This window comes from Vicia villosa, linkage group LG5 (assembly GCF_029867415.1).
Source record: "Vicia villosa cultivar HV-30 ecotype Madison, WI linkage group LG5, Vvil1.0, whole genome shotgun sequence".
Taxonomy (NCBI): Eukaryota; Viridiplantae; Streptophyta; class Magnoliopsida; order Fabales; family Fabaceae; genus Vicia; species Vicia villosa.
Window position 1 is genome coordinate 131,024,092 of NC_081184.1, and position 21,818 is coordinate 131,045,909.

General features: G+C 34.7%; 2 protein-coding genes across 3 annotated transcripts; both read left to right on the forward strand.

Annotated features, from left to right (window-relative positions):
* The first annotated feature begins 3,883 nt into the window (after nt 1–3,883).
* On the forward strand, nt 3,884–7,004 carry LOC131602507 (uncharacterized). The gene is made up of 5 exons (XM_058874637.1): nt 3,884–4,218; nt 4,329–4,512; nt 5,874–6,071; nt 6,187–6,381; nt 6,472–7,004. Exons 1-5 carry the CDS (start codon nt 4,136–4,138, stop codon nt 6,601–6,603), a joined length of 792 nt encoding a protein of 263 aa, XP_058730620.1. The 5' UTR covers nt 3,884–4,135; the 3' UTR covers nt 6,604–7,004.
* Nucleotides 7,005–8,246: 1,242 nt separating this feature from the next.
* On the forward strand, nt 8,247–20,288 carry LOC131602508 (peroxisomal ATPase PEX1-like). 2 transcript variants are annotated; one of them, XM_058874638.1, is made up of 16 exons: nt 8,247–8,803; nt 8,897–8,996; nt 9,094–9,582; nt 10,163–10,891; nt 12,039–12,130; nt 13,271–13,344; nt 13,457–13,676; nt 14,188–14,281; nt 14,376–14,530; nt 15,280–15,507; nt 15,802–16,002; nt 16,265–16,390; nt 16,467–16,528; nt 17,540–17,657; nt 19,139–19,423; nt 19,807–20,287. In XM_058874638.1, the coding sequence occupies exons 1-16, from the start codon at nt 8,435–8,437 to the stop codon at nt 19,843–19,845; spliced, it is 3,381 nt and encodes a 1,126-aa protein (XP_058730621.1). In that variant the 5' UTR covers nt 8,247–8,434; the 3' UTR covers nt 19,846–20,287. The 2 variants fall into 2 exon arrangements, with proteins under 2 accessions (XP_058730621.1, XP_058730622.1); XM_058874639.1 differs by having other exon boundaries at nt 8,760–8,803; nt 8,897–8,992; nt 19,807–20,288.
* The last annotated feature ends 1,530 nt before the right edge of the window (nt 20,289–21,818 follow it).

The window sequence follows — 21,818 nt, forward strand, 5'->3', positions numbered from 1 at the left end:
ATTTGCAAAAATTTAGGACTAGATGAGTTTGGGAGCTTAAATGTCCTCTTCACTAGAACCCAACCCTACATTAATTATATGAAGGAAATAATGGTTAAAAAAGTAGAAAAGGGTCGTGGATAAGGGAACACAAGGAATAACTGACTGATAGAGAAGGAACATAACAGACACTAGGACAAAAAATATTATACTAAATAAACGTATAATGAGCGTGACAACGCCAAATTGATAAGGATTGTCATATGCTTTAGGATTTGTTAAGGGTTATAGCTCGCTCAAACATGACAAAGTAAGAAGCTCTGTATGGGCGATTTCTCTATGTGTTAGAGATCAATCATTTAACATCAAAAAATGTTATATTTATAACCTCCTAGGAGCCTTGAATCAAGCAAACTAAGTCTTCCCCCTGATTCTCGTGGGAGTGGGTAGTTAATATCTAGAAATTTATGAGAGATAGTTAGACCCCACAACTTCTTAGGTATTGATTATTGACCTATTACACGCCCCCCCCCCCCCCCCCCCCCACAAACGCACGTTATGGAGGAAGAAATGGGAATTTGGTCAACTGATCCAGATAAGGAGAAATCAAACCAAGTGAAGGGCGTTCAAACTACTACATGGACGACTCAGGAAGGACAAAACTCGTGCCTCTCGCCCTCAAGGTCTTCCCTAGTTAATCTACCACACAGTCCCTTAAGCATGAGGGCTCAGAGAGGGTGAAATAATTTAGCCTTTCACTTTCGAACCTTCCTGAGGAGCCCAGTCATGGCACTTACCCATATCCTTTAGGGATAATTGGTTGTCACTCATGTGACGAGTCTTAATTAGGTCCTTCGAGTGAGACTTTGTTGATACCCTCAGACGAGACATCATTAAGTCCCTAAGGCGATACCTCATTGGCGAGGTTTCTCCACATGTGGGTACTTAAGCCCATGACATGTACTAGGGTGTTAGAGATACAATTTACATGTTAACTAGAAGAGTCCGAACATCCAACACGGAAAGAAATGGAACATCAAATTGCTGGTTGTTTGATTAGTATCGACGTCCTTAAACAAATCTTTATCATCAATTTAATGAGTATCAACAATGCTCAAGACACTATCATTAGTGATCCGCGTGAAACCAAAACTTAGACGAACTTCATCTTCCACCTCCAAACACCATCTTTCATTTACGACATGCTATTTCTCCACTAAACCAAGCTTAAAAATATCATTTCCTCCATAAAAAAAACTCTAAAACATCATTTCTTTCATTAACAAATTTCAAAACTCCAACATCTCTTCTCCAATTTGAATGAGACAAGGAAAGTATGGATTCAAGTTAGCAATGTTAGTTGTTATTGTTCTTTTTTTCTGTTATTGTTGTTGTTGTTGTTATTGTTATTGTTCTTGTTATTATTATTTTGTTCTTCTTCTTCTTCTTCTTCTTCTTATTTTTGCTATTTTTCTTGTTCTTCTTGTTGTTTTTGTTGTTGTTGATCTACTGCTATATTTTCTTTTCTTTTATTAAAATACATATAACAATGGTTGTTTAATACAATTGTGGTAGTATGTAGCGGATTATCCAGTTTACTACCACATGCAATAGATTGTGATTGTAAATAACCCACTTACAACCACTCCCTACCTAACAATGGTTGTTTAACTATTATTATAGGTCTTTTGTAATGGCGATTAAAACAGAGTTACGGTTCAAAAGTTATGGCCGAAACAGTTTTATGTTTGAAATAAAGAATTCTAGTTAAGGAAGCTTCAGTTCGCGCCGCGCAGCCCCTTGGTCGCGCCGCGAACCCCAGGCAGTAGCCAACCCTCATAATCCTCAACAATGTTCGCGCCGCTAACAGATGTTCGCGCCGCCAACCTCTGGCAGTGGCAAGACTCTCAAGAATTCCCATAGTGTTCGCGTCGCGAACCCCTGTACGCGCCGCGTACTGATGGAAGAGCAAGAGGAGAAAAGAGGAAAAGGCTTGGATCTTCATCATTTCTCCGCCGAATCGACTCATCTTCGACATCAACGACTCGTAATCGAGGTGGGTTCTAGTTAGAAACTTATAGATTGTTTATGGATGAAAATCTTAGTTTGGATTGGGGTTGTTATGGAAACCTAGGTTTTGGACCAAATTCATCAATATTCATGAATAAGTGTTTATAATCCATGAATTTATCATATATAGGTTGTTTCTATGCTCTACTATGATCTGGAGTAGGTTTGGGTAGTTTTAGTTGGTTTGAACCATGAGTTTTGTGTGTGAAGCAGAACTGAGAACACAGTTCTCGCGCGCTTCGCGGCGCGAACAAGGCTGCGCGGCGTGAACTATGCAGGTTTTTAAGAGGTTTTGATTCTGCCATCAGTACGCGGCGCGTACAGGGGTTCGCGACGCGAACACTATGGGAATTCTTGAGAGTCTTGCCACAGCCAGAGGTTGGCGGCGCGAACATCTGTTAGCGGCGCGAACATTGTTGAGGATTATGAGGGTTGGCTACTGCCTGGGGTTCGCGGCGCGACCAAGGGGCTGCGCGGCGCGAACTGAAGCTTCCTTAACTAGAATTCTTTATTTCAAACATAAAACTGTTTCGGCCATAACTTTTGACTCGTAATGAAGCTTGAATCTAAAAAATCTAATTCCTGCAATTTTGCAGGCCTTGTTGTTTCCCAGCAGCACTAATCCACCATCTTGATCACATAATTCATCAAAAAAAATTTTGTTTGGAGTCATGTGCCAAGTGCAACCTGAATCCCTAATATATTATTTGCTTGAATCTCCGCTATAAACCACCAAAACATCAGATGATTCATAATCATCTTGAACAATGGCTAGCCATTGCCATTGTCCTAGCCATCACCATAACTCTTCAACCTGTTAGGACACACTTTTCTAGTACGACCTTTCTTCTTATACTGGTAACACCTAATAGCATGAGCATAACCACCATATGACTTATGTGGACCTTTATTCTTATTCTTCTCAAACTTACCATCCATCTTCAAGAATTTGCCTTTTACGGACAATCTTTTACCAACAGATGATGACTTGTGCTCCTTTCTTTCGTTCAAATCCTTTGAGTACAAGGTTGATTGAACCTCTTCAAAGTTCAAAGACTTTCTTCCATACGAGAGGGTTTTTTTGAAGTGAGTTTGAGATCTTGGTAAAGCACACAATAATAGCAACGCTTGATCTTCATCAATGATGGTAATCTCAATATTCTTCAGATCAAGAATCAGCTTATTGAACATATCTAGTTGTTCAGTCAAGACTTTGTCTTCACTCATCTTGAATGAATACACAACTTGCTTCAGGTAGAGGCAATTGACTACAATTTGGTCATGTACAAACCTTTGAGTTTTGTCCACACACCCGCCGCCGTCTTTTCCTTTGAAACTTGTCAAGGAACCTTATCACTAAGACTCAATACCATGACGATATGGACTTTCTCTATTATCTTCGTATTCTCCTTCTCCATTAAGGCAACATCCATCTTCTTTGATCCTTTCAACGCTTCTAACAACCCCGTTGAACAAAAATGGCTTACATCTTTAAGCGCCATAGACTAAAATCATCTACTCCGATGAATTTCTTAATCTCATACTTTATTGACGACATCTTCTCCTCCATGCTCACCGCACCAGTTTGTTGTAACGAGAGCCGTCAAGAACAAACTAACACTATGAGAAAGATTGAGTTTCTTGAACAAATACAAGAAAATCCTACAAATTTGTGAAAGAGAGAGAAGAAGAAAGAAGAAGAAATCAAGATTAATTATAACTGTTTTAGTATTCACTTTCTCAATTAAAGTAAAAAAATTACAAGTGAATAACAATAACCAACTCTAACATACTATTAAAGTAACTTAAACAATTGGACTAAAAGGCTAAACCCCCAATTCAACGTACCTAGATAACTACGTGATTAGAACAGATTTCGACTGCAATATGCAAACTTGTCCAATCAATCCTTAGAATTATTCTATCCAATTAACACAACACAGTTGAATTTTTAGAGCTCAATTCTATTCACACCTATGCATATAATTAATCTGGAATAGATCTAAATCATGTGATGATCAAAGAACTCTTTGATGAACGGAGGAAGAATGAGATTTAAGAAAGATAATTGAAAAAACAGTTAGGCATGTGTATCACGGTGTTCATGTGGCAAGCTCATCCAAAATACCCTTTCCTCCTCTTACTCAACAGAGACGAATTTCATTCTCGGTAATCGCTTACTTCTTTTCCTTATTAGTATTACACACAAACAAACAAACAAACAAACGGTTTATCTATTTATTCTTTGACTCTTGTCTTTTATGTTTAATATGCCAAAGGCCTACTGAACCGTTGGCATGGTGGGGCGGCGAAACGATCTTGGGCGGTAGAGATGGACTCTGCGGTGGTACGTGGTTGGCTTCCACCAAAGATGGTAGGGTTGCTTTTCTCACCAATGTTAGAGAACTCCAAAACATTCCACAACCTAATACTAGAGGGAATCTTCCACTCCGTTTTCTTCAGGTCAGTCACGCACTCTATCTGTTTGTCACATTTATTCACCAAACAATTTATATCTCTTACTAAGTCTATGATGATAATAATAATACAAGCTTTTAATGTTTGAAATTCAGAAAGTATACAATTCTTTTTTTTTTAATTGCTAAAATTAGTACTGTTAGTTGCTAGCCGAAATCGACTTATGAGTTATGACCGAGTTAAAGTGAGCCGATGTTTAGATAGTCGAATGAGAGATCAAAAAAATTAAGAATAAACTGTAGACGAGCTAATTGCATCTTTCTCAATTCCATACAGTTGTGAAATGCTATAAATTATTCAAAGATAGGTGATAGTATATAGGAGGCATAGTCAGAGAAAGCTGTGTGGATAGGGTGCCAGAAAAGACAGCAAAACTTGGAGAACGAGGCAAAATCTGTGGCATCATGTACACACAACAACAGTTATAAACATACATATTACCCGCGTGTTTAACTTAATAATTAAATTCAGGGTTCACGGTTCAGTCTTTGTAGGCCTTGTAGGCCTTGTTCGTTGCCAATGATGTGCTACGTTTCATTGTCTATAAATGCCACTTGAACATTTCATTTTAGACAAATTTACTCAGTCAAATAGTCTATTTTACTCGCATTTACCCATTTCTTTCAGCTTTTCGTTTATTTTATATCTTTCTTAGTTTTGTAATTCTAAATGTTCTTAAATTCTTGCTTAACACTCTTTGGAGGAGTTAAGGAACCCGCTATCGATGGATAGAGTTCACTCCCTTGCGTAATCACTTGAAGAAAAAGAAACTCGTTCATGAGAGCTATTAGTCAAATTTTCAATAAACTTTCAAACTCAGCAATAGTTAGTATTATGGTGAGAGTGGAGATCGAACTTTTGATCTCCTTATCACTCCTCTTCTTACCTCCCTCATTCCAGCCAACAAACCTACTTATATCCCCATAAAGAATACAATACTAATAGCGAAATGTTGATATTGGTAATATTTTTGATAAAGTATAAATGATTAAATGTAATTGCATGCATAGTGTTGCGTGTCAGTGCTGCATAACATATGGTATATAACTTTATTATGTCATTTTTAATATGTAGTTTCTAACATTTTATAAGTGACTAAATAATCATTTCAGTTTTTGAATGAATATGTTAGGCGGTGTTACTATAACTTTTCAATGTATCAATCTGAGAATGTGTTTATTATTAGTTAGCTATGTTCTCATATGTGTCTTTCGTTTTTATACAGTGACACAACTTTACTGTATAGAGGTTTATCTTCATTATTTCTCTTTCAATAGTGTTTCTGTTTGGTACATAACCTAACGCAAGAATACATTCACCAATCATTTATATGTTGCTCCAAACAGAGCAATAAGAGTCCCCAAGAGTTTGCAGAGGAAGTGCTCAAAGAAGCTCATCTATACAACGGATTTAACCTTGTATTAGCTGACATTTGCACCTCCGCCATGGTTTATGTCTTCAATAGGCCAAATCACGGTTATTTTTCTGTTACTCCTGGAATTCATGTCTTGACAAATGCGTCATTGGACGCTTCTTGGCCAAAGGTACACACAGAGTTACTGAGAATTGATTCATGTATGCAAATTAAGTTACTCCAGCACTTATGAAAGTAATAACACCAGCTGAATTTTGACACCACTGCATATCTCTTTCATTCAGGCTGAACGGTTGCGCCATAACTTCAAAGAGCTTATTAATGAGTATGGTGAAGGTGAATTTCCAATTAAAGAAATGGTCGAGAAACTAATGACGAACACAATTAAAGATGATGAAGAGTGCATGCTACCTGGGATTCATCCTCCAGAATGGGAACGTCGTCTGAGTTCGATATTTGTCGACACACAACTTCCCTCGGTAACTAACTAACATATTCCACTTGTTTGCATGATTAAGTTTGATATTGATTTTGCATTTGACACCAGCTGAAAACTTGCTTGTACTTAGGGGCCATATGGTACTAGGAGCTCATCTGCTTTGTTTGTCACATCAAACAAAGAAGTCACATTCTATGAAAAACATCTCGACCAGAAGCAATGGAAAGAGAACACGGTAACCTATCAGATCGGTGAGACATAGTGAATGTCAGAGGGATATGGTTCAATTCTGCTGCAAATAGAAGAATATTTAATTAGTTGGATACTATGGTTTACCACTCACTAGCAGTTAGCACCCTGTCAATACGAATAAAGTGGTCTTTTCCATACAAATTTGATTAAATAGTCCAGTCTTACCCAGTTTAGTTTGGTTTGGATCAGTTGATTATTTTTTATCAACATGTTTTAAACATTTTCTCACTTGGATGATTTTGTCGTTGTTGATACTTTATAGTGATACCTGCTTTATGGATTGGTTTTCAGAAGCAGCACATGCTTATCTTGGGGCTAACTTGCTTTTATGATGTATAATAAAATTAGAATTTAAACTTAGTGCCTCCTTATAAATAAAAGTTCAATGTGTAACATACTATTTTTTCCTTATGTTAACAATCTAATTCAGACTGTCACATCTGATTCGGGTTACTATAGTAATGCCACTATGCAATTTTAATTATATCATTCTGCTTAACTGTCGCAAAATACGAAATTGAAACCATCTGCAACCTTGTACAATGTTGCAGATAACTGCCATAAACCAGAATCCTTCATGACTTCAGAGTCAAGAGATCAATTGACTGTGCTACATGAAGTGGTTTAATCCGAGATGCTCATTGAAAGTTTGTGAAAGGATTTCATTTGTGCCACGGAGATTAATATCAGTTAAATTAGTCCATACAATTTCTTGTCTATAATAAAAAGAGCTTCCAAATGTTTTTAATAAAATGATTCCTATGAACCAATTAGATAAGGAGGACCACGGTTCGAGTTGAATACTTAAATATTACAATTAATCACATCCACATAAATGCCCTTATTTAAATAAGGGTTAAATAAGTTTTTGGTCCCTATAAATATTTCAGTTTCATTTTTAGTCCTCCTGGGTTTTGGCAACGGTTTTAGCTGGTTTTGCCAACGGTTTTTTGGTAAAAACCGTTGCCTAAAGGCAGGGAGGGACTAAAAATAAAAACTGCAATATTTATAGGGACAAAAACTTATTTAACCCTTTAAATAATGCTTGCTATTTCAAAAATTGCAAAAGTTAATTTTAGTTGTTGAAATAACACATCTTGCCAAACATACATGAACTTCTTTCTAATACACTCTCCTTCATTGAATTTATGTCAAAATGATTGATAAAAATAGAATCACTAAATAAAAGAACACCAAAAAATACTTCAATTAAATCAAAAATATAAAAATTTATATTTTTCAAACATTTATAAATTAAATGAATAATCAAGATAAAAAATCATTTCGATGATGAAGAAATTGTGAAGAAAAATCATTTTATAAAAGTGATTTATAACTTAATAAAGAAAAACATATAATTTTTTTTTTCAATTTCTCTCCAACGAATAATAAACTCACGTAATTTGACGAGCTCTCTATTTATTTTTTAATTTAATTTTAATTTATTTAATATTTATTTTTTGGTTAGATTTAGCTGAAATTTGTATTTTTTTTCCTTTTTTATAATATGACCTTATTTATAAAAAAATAGCAGAAAACTATGTATTTAATTTTTAAACTATCATTCAGTTTTTAGTTTAATTTTTAAACTATATAAATAATAAAATTAAAGGACTTTATTCAAACCACGTTTTTTGGGTACAAATTCCTAAGACACATATGTTTTCAGAGCCATTTTTTTCCATTCATTTACTCGAAGGAAAATTTATTCCTTCACCAAAAAACCCCTGCATAAGGAGTAAGAAAAAAAATTGTGTTGTCAAAATTGGCAGTACAGTATTACACCACCGTCGTGTGTATGGTCAATCGACTGAACTGAATTTGCAATCGGAATTGTTACAATGGAGTTCTCCGTTGAGGCGGTGGGAAGCATAGACAACTGTTTCGTATCCCTCCCTTTACCTCTAATCCAAACTCTCCAATCCACATCTTCATCTTCCCTCCCTCCAATCCTCGCTCTCGAGCTTCGTTCCTCTACTCACTCCTGGTTCGTCGCCTGGTCCGGAGCCACTTCCTCTTCTCCTTCATCCATACAAATTTCTCAACAATTCGCCGAATGCGTCTCGTTACCGATTCACTCTCCAGTTCAAGTTAAAGTCGCTTCTAACATCCCTCACGCTTCCTCCGTCTCTATAGAGCCAGACACCGAGGATGATTGGGAAATTCTGGAGCTTAATTCTGAACAAGCCGAAGCTCAAATTCTCAATCAGGTTTTATACTCTTTTTTTTCCTTGTATCGAATTCGATTTTCGGAAAATTGAAACAATTAGGGATAGTGAAAAGTAATGAATGATTTGTTGCAGGTTAGAATTGTTCATGAAGGGATGAAGTTTCCTTTGCGTCTAAATGGTCACACTGTTATCACATTCCATGTCGCTTCTGTTTTTCCCAAGAATGCGGTGGGTAAGAATTATCATGCCTATCATTCATCTTCACATTGTAAACAATTATTGTTTATATCCATAATGCAAGACTCGTCTAACACGCGAAACTCTATCAGTACAACTCATGCCAGGAACCGAAGTTGATGTTGCTCCGAAGACACGCAAGCGAAATTCAGATTCACCAGGAGATTCACTTGTTGGTTCAAATAGTAAAGAGCATACTGCAAAGATGCTGCTCCGTTTACAGGAACCAAATGATTTATGCCGGACGAGCACTCATGTCAAAGGTGTTGAGCTTCATGTAGGGCTTACTCCGGTTGCTTTTGTTCATCCAGAAACAGCCAAGCGGTTCTCGTTTAACGTGCTTCAGTTGGTTTCCATAGTGCCGAGAGTATCCAAAGAGAATGTTAATAATTCTAGAACCAAATCAAACATTATGAAAGGCAAAGGTGGATCAGCGGTTAATCAAGTTGAGAATGGAGATACGGACAAGAAGGAACATCGACAAGCAATTGTTCATCTGTTGGTTTCAGAATCTGTGGCTAAAGGACATGTAATGCTAGCTAAGTCTCTTCGTCTTTATTTGAGAGCTAGCCTGCATTCATGTACGTTAAGTTGTTTAATAATCATCTTACTTAAATCACCATATCTTAGAACCAATTACATACATGCTCATATATTTAACTGTACGGAATATTATACCCAACAGATTGTCATTAAATGTATTTGAAGTTGGTTTTTGTGTTATCTGAGTTTTCTTTAGTTAGAAAACTAGCAGTTCTTAATTCTTGTATTTCAGCACTACATCATGCTATCAAGCATGACTATCAAGGAATAAGCTATTTGTTATTTTAATAAGCAGTGAATTTGCTCTGGTACTTTAACTTATATTTTGAAATTTTCATGGTGTTGGGAGGAAATTGTAAGGCTTCATGGATGTTTTCTCTTACATCTGGTGGAATTTTAAGTTAAAAGTTATGCTGTATTTTCTATGCGTTTTAATTTGAAAAAGCTTGCTTTACTTCTACGGCCTCTGAGTTCTCATCTTTATATTTGTGGACAGTATGTTAAACTTTACGGTTTTCTTTTCCTTTTAAATTTATGTTTCAGTTGATTAATCTATAACTATCCCTTCAATTTTGATATCTGATTTTGAAAGAGAATATTGCTTTTGTGATTGCACAGGGGTTTATTTGAAGGCATGTGATGTTATTTTGGAAAAAAGCATTCCTTCCATTTCTCTTTCTCCTTGTCGATTCAAACTGTTAAGGCAGGAGAGCAATGTTGTGAAAGATGGTCTAAATGATTTTCACGGCCACAGGAATCACATTGATGAAAAATTGCGTGGAAAAGCTACTTCAGGTGTCTCTTTGGATACTCTAAATTGGTCGATCCACAATGAAGTTGTTGCAGCTCTCTCTGATGAATCTAATAACAAAGCAGAGGAAGAGGTTGCAAGCCAATCTCAGAATCAAAAGGGATTACAAATTCTTGTACGACTATGGTATATTGCCCAGCTTGAGGCAATTTCTTCCATTATGGGGGTGGAAGTTAATTCATTGGTTATCGGTAGTAAAACCTTGCTTCATTTTGAGTTAAGCTGTTACAAGAATGGGAGTGATGAAAAACTTCAGCTGACTTCTTCAGGAAACATTGGCAAGGCAGTTGAAATGTTATTTTTATTAACCTTTGGTGAAGAAGATCTGCATCATGGGAAACTTACTGCATATGAAGTCTCACTTGGTGGAAAACTCAATAACATCAACATTGAGGATCTGAAGCTTTTTGAAAGAGTGAAATTGGGCGATCCTGTTTCTCTTCGTTTTATAGAAGAGAGAGCCTCCGAAGACCATATTAGTTCAAATGTATCTTTCCTTGGCTGGATGGAGAAAACTGCTTCTGATGTTATCAATAGTATGTTTCTATTTCAGTGATGTATCCATTATTTTTTAATTGGTTGGTTCTTGCAATATATATTATTTTCAGAATAAAATTTAAATGATATTCCCTTTATTGTATATTAATCTCTGAAGCATGTGTACTCCAAAAGTCATGTCGTATCTGCATCCAGTACTCGTGGGTACTTTTCCTATTATATTGCATATTCTTTCCTTATTTTTACTATGTAATCACATATCATTGACTTGACTCCTATTATATAAATATCTACTATCATAATTTTCTTGATTCTGTATATTTTTTTTTTCTAATTATATTTTGATTTGTGTTGTAGTAAATTATGAAAGACGCTTTCTCATATATATATTTTTTAAATGTTATACTTATGAAAGATGTTTCCTTGCATATTCTTAATGTACCTTTACCGTAGTTTTTCTAAAAATCCTGTATGCTGTTCCTAGCACTGCTACTCATATTCATGCAACGTAGATATTAGTACACTTTAACAAATGAAAAGATTTCATACTTAGTGTCATTTTGTTATTCTTAAAAAGGTGTCATTTTATTTTTTCAAGGCATTAATTTTTTTCCTTTCGTACTTAAGATAACCCTTGTTCTTTTTTCCTAATTCCTTCACATTCTCCCATAATTTAGACTATATGTAATAAAAGCGAACTTGTGGCAAATGAAACACCACATTTGTTTATATTTATGCGTGGATTGTACAATGTTATAAGGTATATTGCAACTTACACACTGCTTGATTTCCATGTTTCCTAACTTCTTAATAATCTCTTTCTAGTATGTCCTTGATAATGATGTGGGTCTTCGTTACTAATGCGGGTCTTCCTTAGTCGTGTGCATTTTATTTAGAACATGTGTCGATCCGTGCTACCCGTTTTGTCTGGTTAACTTATTTGTTACTTAAAATTTCCTATTTTTGCTTGAGTTGTTTTCGGCTATTAGAATTCATGATCAATTCACTGAATTGTTAGAATTTATTGAGGTGAGCAGAATTCAGCTCTTTTCCTCCTTGATGCTGTTGCACATCAATTTGAATTCAACTTACTCAAATATTTTTTCCCATAACAGTTGCAGCCCTTTTTCACCAGTATGCCTTCTGATGGTACTTAATTTGACTTGCCTTTTTTGCTGACTGTAGGGATGTTGGTATTATTATCTTCAGCATGTGGTGTGTGGTTTGGCTCATGCAACCTGCCGCTTCCTGGACATGTTCTAATATACGGACCTCCGGTGAGTGCCACTAAGTTTTATTATTACTATTAAGTCCAATGTATGGTTAACAGGGTTATTAGCAGATTGGATGTTTTAATTGCTGGATGGTTAAATATTTAGACCTTGGAGTCCTTTTGTTTACTCTGAAGCTCGTTATACAGTCTTTTTACTGTCATTTTGTGCTGCTGTAGCCTCATTTCTTTTCTCTTTTTTTTTTTCTGCAAAATATATATGAAAGAATTTTCAGACAAGTTTGAGGATGGCTTACTGACAAATATTGGGTGCCAGGTTGGGGAGGTGGATGAAGGTTATGCAAACATTTTTTAGCAATACTAAATTACCGCAATTTTTTATAACTGGATAAAAAAGGGCTATTAAAAGCTGACCATGAAATCGGTTGGAAATTAAGTAATTCTTGTAAAATAGCCTACGACATAAGCAAAGGAAAGAAACGAGTAAAAGAAAATACACCTGAAAGAAGCATATCAGTTATAATCTTTTATCATGTGTATCCAGTTACTGATGGATAGTTTTGGTGAAAATTCTATCTCCGTCCCTATATGTAAGACCCTCTTGTAAAATTTTCTTGTCCCGTTTTTTAAGTTCCTTTTCAAATTACGAGATACATTAATGATATTTTTTTTACAATATCTCTAATTAAATCGAGAGAGTTCTGCAATAGCACACCTGAAGAAAAAATGGATAGAATTAAAAGGCCAACCATTTCTCTCTCTTAATAATTGAAGGATAATTTTGGAAAGAGAATACACATATAAGCAGTATTTTATTTTTTAATGATCACTTAACTGGTGGGGTAACAATTCTGATATAGTGCTGCGTGAGTAACTACTTAGTTACTTGATCAATAACAAAACTGGAAAATGTGTTTTAAGAAAGCAAGCCCAACCCAAAGCTCCCAAATTGGTAAACGGATTAACTTTGTTGTTGCTTCACACTCCTCGTCACGTCAGAGTACAAAATTGGCTGATGTGCTGGTCTATGGGTTCGGGATCTAGCTCTTTAAACTATGATTCAACAGTATGCTTAATGATGCATTCTTATTTATCTTCAGGTTTCTAATCTGGACAAAAACAAAAAAGATTTCTGACCTGATATGAGTGAATTGTTAGTAATTTGACATTTGAATAATTTTTCCAGGGCTCTGGGAAAACTATACTAGCAATGAATGTGGCAAAATCCCTTGAGAATCGCGAAGACATCTTAGCACACATGTATTAATCTTAATTCTAATTGATCGTACTATTCTGATTCCTTTCCTAATCTTCCATGTATACAATTATTCCTGTTCACATTTTGAAAATATCATTGTTCAATACTATGCAGAATTATTGTTTCCTGCTCAAAACTTGCTCTGGAGAAGGTCTCAATTATTCGCCAAGAACTTGCAAGCCATATGACTGAAGCTATAAATCATGCACCTTCTGTTGTCATCTTTGATGATCTTGATAGTATAATTTCTACCCCTGATTCTGAAGGATCTCAGCCATCAATGTCTGTTGCTGGACTCACAGATTTTCTTGCTGACATTGTAGATGAATATGGGGTAAGAAACATAGCTTTGGTGCTATGTACTCCACGACTTATCTTAAATGTTATGCATGCTGTTGCTCCATGTAACAAATGCATATTAAAATATTGATGGGAATTTTGGTTGGGCTTGTGGTTGATATCCTGCCTTTGAAGTCATTAACCATCTAGTGAGCTCCATCAATCATGATTTTGTACATTGTTAACCAAGTCGTCCATTAACAAATCTTAGTGGATGGTTAACGAATTACCCAATCTTGGTGTACCCATTGGCCAAACTCAATAAGTCATTATCCACGATATCGAACGTTATTAACCACGTCTCATAGGCGTTGGATTTTCAGGTTCACAAACATCTTATATAGAAATAATAATGCTCTGTCTATTCGCTAACGAATAATTGGATCTCATACTAAGAAATTTTCAAAAGGTTAAATATACAGGATCTTCATTTTGATGCTCAATCATTATGGTATATATTTTTCTCTCCCATTATGAATTTATCGCCTGAGTGGAAAACTGTACAGGAGAAGAGGCGGAAATCATGTGGATTTGGACCAATAGCTTTCATAGCGACCATACAGTCCCTAGAGAATATGCCCCAATCTTTGAGCTCTTCAGGTTTGCTACTTCTGCTTGTAAAATCGTTGCAATGACCATATACATTTAACTTCTCATGTTTTATATACTAATTTCATTATTCTATTGTTATCAGGACGGTTTGACTTTCATATTAAGCTGCCTGCTCCTGCAGCTTCTGAGCGCAAGGCTATGTTGAAGAATATAATACAAAGGCGACACTTGCAATGTAATGATGACATCCTACTTGATGTGGCTGTAAAATGTGATGGTTATGATGGCTATGATCTGGTATTCCACTTCTTTTAGATTTATTGTTTAGGCAGTTGTGACTCATTAGGCTTTATTGATCTTAAAATTACTAGTTGTCTAGTTTGGTTGATATGTGTTACATATGGTTCCTTTTGTTTCGAGTCCCTGTGAAGAGAAGTTTAGAGAGAGAAGAAAAGCAGGACAGTTTGTGTGATAGACTTTTCCACAGTAGATATTTTGCTTTATATCTCGAATGAATTGTTATTTTCAGTCATACACCGGGAGAGAGGGAGAATAGAAATGCAGGAATGTTTATGGGGTGAACATTAGAGAGGAGAGAAGAAAAGCAAGACAGTTTGAGATTGACGTTCTACTGCAGATATTTTTGGCATATATTATAAATTGGAGCTCTTTTCTTTTTTTGACATATCGACCCAGTTCTTATGGTGGTAGTGGAAATGGGCTGGAGAGTCGGTGTATTTGTTCATGATTAATGAATCATTCAGCATGATATTCTTGCTGAAATGTGGTTCACAAGTATTATAGATTAGAGATAAGGAATGTAAAATTACTTGATCATAGCTTATAAAACACCACTTTTGAAGTACCCATGATTCAGAGTTCTACCTCAGTATAAATACAACATCAGTGACTTCATTTGTATTTCATAACAAGCACTTTCTTTGTCAGATGTTTGTTTAGTCATTTGAATATTATTAACAATTGAACTGTCCATAATTATGTCTTGGCTTCCTGTATACCAACATTATAAAATTTCACTGTTCCAGGAAATATTAGTTGACAGAACTGTCCATGCTGCTGTTCGCCGTTTTCTGCCATCTAATGCCATTTATGAGCATGAGGGTCCTGCTTTACTACAGGAGGATTTCTCTCAGGCAATGCATGATTTTCTCCCGGTTTCAATGCGTGACATCACAAAGTCTGTTTCTGATGATGGCCGTTCTGGATGGGACGATGTTGGCGGTCTAGTTGATATTCGAAATGCTATTAAAGAGGTCTGAATTCATTAAATATTTCATTGCATTGTTCTCCCAGTTTATTTTATGTTTCCCAAATTCTTCTGTTGGATTTGAAGTTATTATTATTATATTTGTAAGACTAAGACCACTTATAAATGCATAAGCTAGGTGGAAGCCAAGATGACTTTATATTTAATAAAGTGTGGTACATGCTAAGAATCAATTCACATCTATTCTTACTTGAATAATAATTTAGTTATTGGTTTTTTTGTTTGCATGTTTACTCTGCTCATATATTTTTCCTTATTTATGTTATTAAATTGTTTTCAGATGATAGAATTGCCATCAAAGTTTCCAAAAACTTTTGCACAAGCACCATTAAGGTTGCGGTCAAATATCCTTTTATATGGTCCTCCCGGTTGTGGCAAAACTCACTTAGTTGGTGCTGCTGCGGCTGCTTCTTCACTTCGATTCATATCAGTGAAAGGGCCAGAACTGTTAAACAAATACATTGGTGCTTCTGAACAAGCTGTAAGAAACCGATAATACTTTTTTAGGGTATTGATGTTTTTCAAATTTATTCATATCTTTCTTAATCCCACATATATTTTCTACAAAATATATTTTTGAAGGTTATTTTGTCCTATTTGACTCAACTAGCTATTTTATACTGTAACTGAATCGTCTCTAATGTATTTTTGCTTACCTAGGCTTTTTCTGTTGCTTTGATGACACAATATTTAGTAATTTTTAATTTTGAAGTTACTGATTTTGCTTTGAATGCTGATTTCAGGTTAGAGATATATTCTCCAAAGCTGCTGCTGCAGCACCATGCCTACTTTTTTTTGATGAATTTGATTCTATTGCTCCTAAGAGAGGGCACGACAATACTGGAGTAACTGATCGTGTTGTCAATCAAGTCAGTATATATTTGTCCCTTTTTATTTTATACTTTGTCTATTACAATCTGACCTCGATGTATTCAATTTTCACAGTTTTTGACTGAATTAGACGGTGTTGAGATTTTAGCGGGTGTTTTTGTGTTTGCTGCAACCAGGTTAGTTTCCAAGCATACAGTAATTTATCAAAAATAAAATTATAAAATTGAAATGAAGGGTCAGAAATGAAAGATTAAAAGCTGAAAGGATTAAACATTAAAAATAAGGCTCCATTTAATTTGTGAAAACATTTTTTACTTTCATTTCTTAAAATATGTTAAATTTACTTTCTAAAAAAGGAGATACTAGACTCTAGAAGTGAACAATTGTGTGATTTTTTTTAAAACAATGAAAACACAAAAAAAAAAAAAAAGTTTTCATTGTTTAAAAAAAATACATCATCTCTAACTAACATTTCATAAAGGGTTAGAATTTAGGTTGGGCCGTACTTAATCCTTATGTACTTATTTACCCTTATAAAATGTGGGACTTTTAACATAAGGTTGTTTAACTTTTATCCATTTGCGATTCACATTTAAGATCTTTTTATTAATGATGCTAGACAATTAAAAAAATTGCTAGCCCAAATTGGTAATTCAAATTTTGTGCTTACTCTGAAACCTATAAGTTTTTCAATGGGTTTGACTTTCCTATCCAAAAGATTTAAACCATATTCTATTTATAGTGCCGGTTTTATTTTCTCGAAATCTGGAGGAGGAAGATCTTTTCCTTTATATGGAATAGAGTAGGAGCAATAAAAAATGAGTTGTCTTGTGTCAGAATATATTCTGTTATATGTCTCTCGGAAAATAATTTCAATGTCTTGATTCAACAATAAGTCTTGTTAACCTTTTACAGAAATCCATCAAAAACATCCCTTTGATAGAAGTTTTTCCTTTAACACGTGAAAAATTCAAGTCTAGATTGACTCCACATATTAAATCTTAGAATCATAGGTGCTCACTGTTCTAAGCTAAACCAGCTCATTAATTGCATAATATTACAAAAATGTCATGGCTGTGATAAGTTTGCGATTAGCTAGATGCTTGTTTCTTCTTTCTATTTTTGAGATACAGTGAGAAATAAATTTTAATTTGAGAATTTTGATGTTTCCTTCTCTTGTCAAGCAGTAGACCCGACTTACTGGATGCGGCACTGTTGAGACCGGGTAGGTTAGATCGTCTTCTATTTTGCGACTTTCCATCATGGCACGAGAGATTGGAAATTCTTACAGTACTTTCTAAAAAGGTATGTTTTTGGATAAAACTGTTTTACATATTTATATATCTTGTAATGGAATTATGGCATTGTAAAATGATTGAAAACAGACATATTTATGTGAAACCATGTGTCTCAACTATACAACAGAGATTCTTTATATAGGCTTAAAAACAATTAATAGAATAATTACAAAATATGATATGATACAATATGCCTATTATATGCAGTAAATACATGGATCCTAATCATATTTTCAGTAGACATGTTAGCAATGCAATTTCTTTAGAGTCTTTAAATTTGTATTGAAAGCAATATAGAAAGAATAAAAAAATAGAAGTGTATGGAGAACTCAGCAGAAAATTGGGGATAGAATTCTCCACTTCAAAAGCTTCCTTACAATAAGTATTACTCCTTTTGCTCTCAACTTATCAAATGCAAAAAATTCTTGGAGTTTATAGAGAAAAGTGTTTGGGGGAGGGTTTTGGGAAAGAACCAAGAAAGTGCTGATGATATTTAGGATGAGTACATAAAGAGAATATGAGTATAGCCATAGGGATCATAGGAGAAATGAGGGGCTATGAACCAAAGGGTAAGATTCTTGATGGTGGGATAGTGACGTACGTGCAACAAAACATTAAAGCTAAAAGTGTGTTAGAAAACATGATCATCATGTAAAGTTTAATAAAATTGAAATAATTATGAAGCAGCGAAGTAGGAGTAATACTTATCCATAATAGCATAAAAAAGTGGTCTATTCAACCTGATATGATTCAAGTTTTGAATGACTTTCTAGTCAGATCGTTCCTGCGTTTCGGATATGAAGTCTCATTCGATGCTTTAGACAAAGGTGCTATTGAGATATTGGGCCCTTATGGTATATTGTACACATTCCGACGATTGGCCGAGCGGATAAGTCAACTTCAAAGTGGATTTGTTGTGCAAAGAGTGCGTTATGACCTGTGGCCGCCTGCCTGGTCTGGTGGGGTCCTCCGTTGTGGGTAAACGGGAAACCCGACTCTACGAACCCGAGGAAAGGCCATAAGAGAACATAATGAAGTTTGATCCATGTAATTGATCCCATCTTGTGGGAAAAAGGCTTTGGCAGTGGTGGTTGTTCTTAAATGAAGGATTTAATAGCATAAAGAAGTGATCTATTCAAACTTCATATGATACAGTAAAACATAATATGTAATTTTACTGAAACACCGCTTGGTATTTCGTATTTAGTTTAAACTAGACCATTGTTTTTAAGATGAAAAATTACTTGATCACCATTATTAATTGATCAAAGAGCTTTAGTTTAAATGATCGTGAAAACAACTTTTCCAAATGAATGATGAGGACATTGTAAGTGTTCAGGTTTTATTATACGTTTGTCAGTTGGGTGTCACTATTGATGGTAACATTGAGTTCCACCAGAGATATGTGTGTTTTTTACTTGTTTGAGCTTACCTTTTTAAGTGGATACACTAGTTCTATTGACAACTATATCTATCAAATTGACGCAGTTACCAATGGCCAGTGATATTGATTTGGCTACAGTAGCTAATGTGACTGAAGGATTCAGTGGAGCTGATCTCCAAGCTCTCCTCTCAGATGCACAACTTGCTGCAGTTCATGATATTCTTGACAATATCGATACGTCTGGGTCAGAGAAAACACCAGTTATTACCGATGCTCTTCTAACGCTCACTGCATCCAATGCCAGACCTTCTGTTTCAGAAGAAGAGAAAAGACGACTCTACAGTATATATCGCCAGTTCCTGGATTCCAAGAGATCTGTTGCTGCCCAGGTTCTTCACTCTCCCTGTCATTTTTTTTTAAATATTTTTTTTTATATCAACTAGTCTGCATGTGTAAGTCACTTTCCAAGAAAAGACCATTGTGTATCACAATGGGCTAAGATGACTCTAAGCATAGATTTAAACCTATATTTTCTCTAAGTAAATACTTATCATATGGGGTAATTGCATTATTTCCCCATCTTAATTGGGTAAATCATAAATATATAATGAGACAGTATTTCATGTTTTTATTTGTTCATTTCCCCAACTTAATTGGGTAAATCATAATTATATAATTTTTCCCCAACTTAATTGCATTGAGAAAAGAAAATTTTGCCCATCAAAGTGCTTTGGCTACGCTTTTAATTTTTTATTTTATGCAATGGCTGCAGTCAAGGGATGCAAAAGGCAAGAGGGCAACTCTAGCGTGAGAATCAAGTAATATAGTGGATTTGTTGATGTTGTGGAAGCTGCTATTTGGTATTCTTTTTCTGCTGAAGATGCCTTTTTAGTTCACTTAAACCTTATTATAGTAAATTTGTACAGTAGTTAGACTGATGTTCAATTCATTACTTGTAATAAGAGAATTCTCAAGCAACGTGGGAATAAATTATAGGAAAAAAAATGTTTCTCCACTTTTTCCATCTTAAATTTGTTCAGTCGTAAATTTACAATGCTTGTTTGGCAGCTATGGCTGCAGTAAAATTTGAGTAGAAAACTTTGATAGGAGGAGGTTATGCATTGATGAGGGAATCATCTATTGGTAATTCAATGGAGAATGTACTGGCCATGTTCTAGCATAGAGAAATTACTTAATTATAAGATTATTTTGGAACACTTCTTAACTTCTCATTATATGATATTTAGCAACTTTCTAGATATATTTATTATTATTTACTATCAATTGTCTTGAATATGAAAAGTCGGCATTTGAATGTATAAATATACAAAAGTTAATTTGTAGGGAAATGCTAACTAGTGCCCTCAGGGCAATGGTTAAGCATTCCAAAATAGTAAATTTATCTCGGTAATTTGCGTATTTAATGTCTCGAAAATTGAAGTATTCAATTTTCGATAAAAAAATTCTTTTTTTGGAATGCTTAACCATTACCCTGAGGGCACTGGTTAGCAAGACCCTAATTTGTAATAGTCATATACAATTTCGATATATTATTTTCATTATCCATTTTTAAAGAAAATTCTTTAACACAGTCTTATGCCTTTGAGGTTTTCAGACATGAATTTTCGAATTTCTGAAACAAACTTCTTCTTGAGATAAGGGGGTTTAGTATGTGCATCTTCGAATCAACCCCATAATTTAAGTTCAGAGGTTTTTGGAGATGCATATCTGAACCGGTTTTAAGTAGGGGTGTTCGCGGTGCGGTTTGGGCGGTTTTGACGAAAAAATCATCCGAACCGCAAGAGAAAAAATCGTGCAGTTTGGTTTGATTTGGTTGGTTTTTAGAAAAAAACTAAACCAATGCGGTTTGGTTCGGTTCGGTTGGTTTGATTTTTTACAAATATTTTATTGAGCCATACATACACATATATATATATATATATATATATATATATATATATATATATATATATATATATATATATATATATATATATATATATATATATATATATATATATATATATATATATATATATAACTTTGTGTTTAGACATTCATACACTATCAAATAACAACAAAATTCGTCATATTTTGACAACAAATTTAATATGTAAAAAATAAATTAAACAAAAGTGAAATAATAATAAACATAAAATAATAGCATAAAATAATATAAAAATTATTATAATGAAACAAAAAATAGAAGAGACGAGAGATTAGTGAAGATGAACAAGAAAAAAACAAAAGAGTTGAGAGATTAGAGAAGAAGATGTGCAATAAAAATGAAACTAAAATCGGGAACATTTGCATAAGAATGAGAAGGTAAAAAAGAAAGAATATAAAAGAGGAGAGATTAGAGAAGAAGAGGGAAGATGTATATGGCAAAGAAGGCGCGATAATGCTATTAGAGATTTGAGAAAATCGGGACTGAAATCATTTGTGTAAGGATGAGAAAATTGTTCGTAATCATAAGGCTAAGGTATAATAGGTTTAAATTTGGGTTGGATGTGAGTTAAGTAAAAGTTAGGTTGTAACATAATGCGGTTTGGTTCGGTTTACAAAATACAAACCGCAAACCGAACCGAACCGTGCGGTTTCGTTAAAAGATGATCCAAACAAATCTGAATCAAATGCAGTTTTTTGCGGTTTCGGTTTGGTTTGGTTTGATTTGCGGTTTTCTATTGGGTTTGTTTAGTTTTGAACACTCCTAGTTTTAAGTATATATTTTGCGCGGACAGAATCCATCATTATTCTATGCTTTCTACTCTTTCTATTCAAACA

Bases quoted from the DNA above. Each gene is read 5' to 3' on its own strand.
- LOC131602507 (XM_058874637.1), top strand. From the start codon at position 4,136: ATGTGTATCACGGTGTTCATGTGGCAAGCTCATCCAAAATACCCTTTC. The intron at 4,219-4,328 runs GTAATCGCTTAC...AATATGCCAAAG, and splicing joins AGAGACGAATTTCATTCTCG to GCCTACTGAACCGTTGGCAT. The intron at 4,513-5,873 runs GTCAGTCACGCA...TGCTCCAAACAG, and splicing joins TTCCACTCCGTTTTCTTCAG to AGCAATAAGAGTCCCCAAGA.
- LOC131602508 (XM_058874638.1), top strand. From the start codon at position 8,435: ATGGAGTTCTCCGTTGAGGCGGTGGGAAGCATAGACAACTGTTTCGTA. The intron at 8,997-9,093 runs GTAAGAATTATC...AAACTCTATCAG, and splicing joins TTTTCCCAAGAATGCGGTGG to TACAACTCATGCCAGGAACC. The intron at 10,892-12,038 runs GTATGTTTCTAT...TGCTGACTGTAG, and splicing joins TGCTTCTGATGTTATCAATA to GGATGTTGGTATTATTATCT.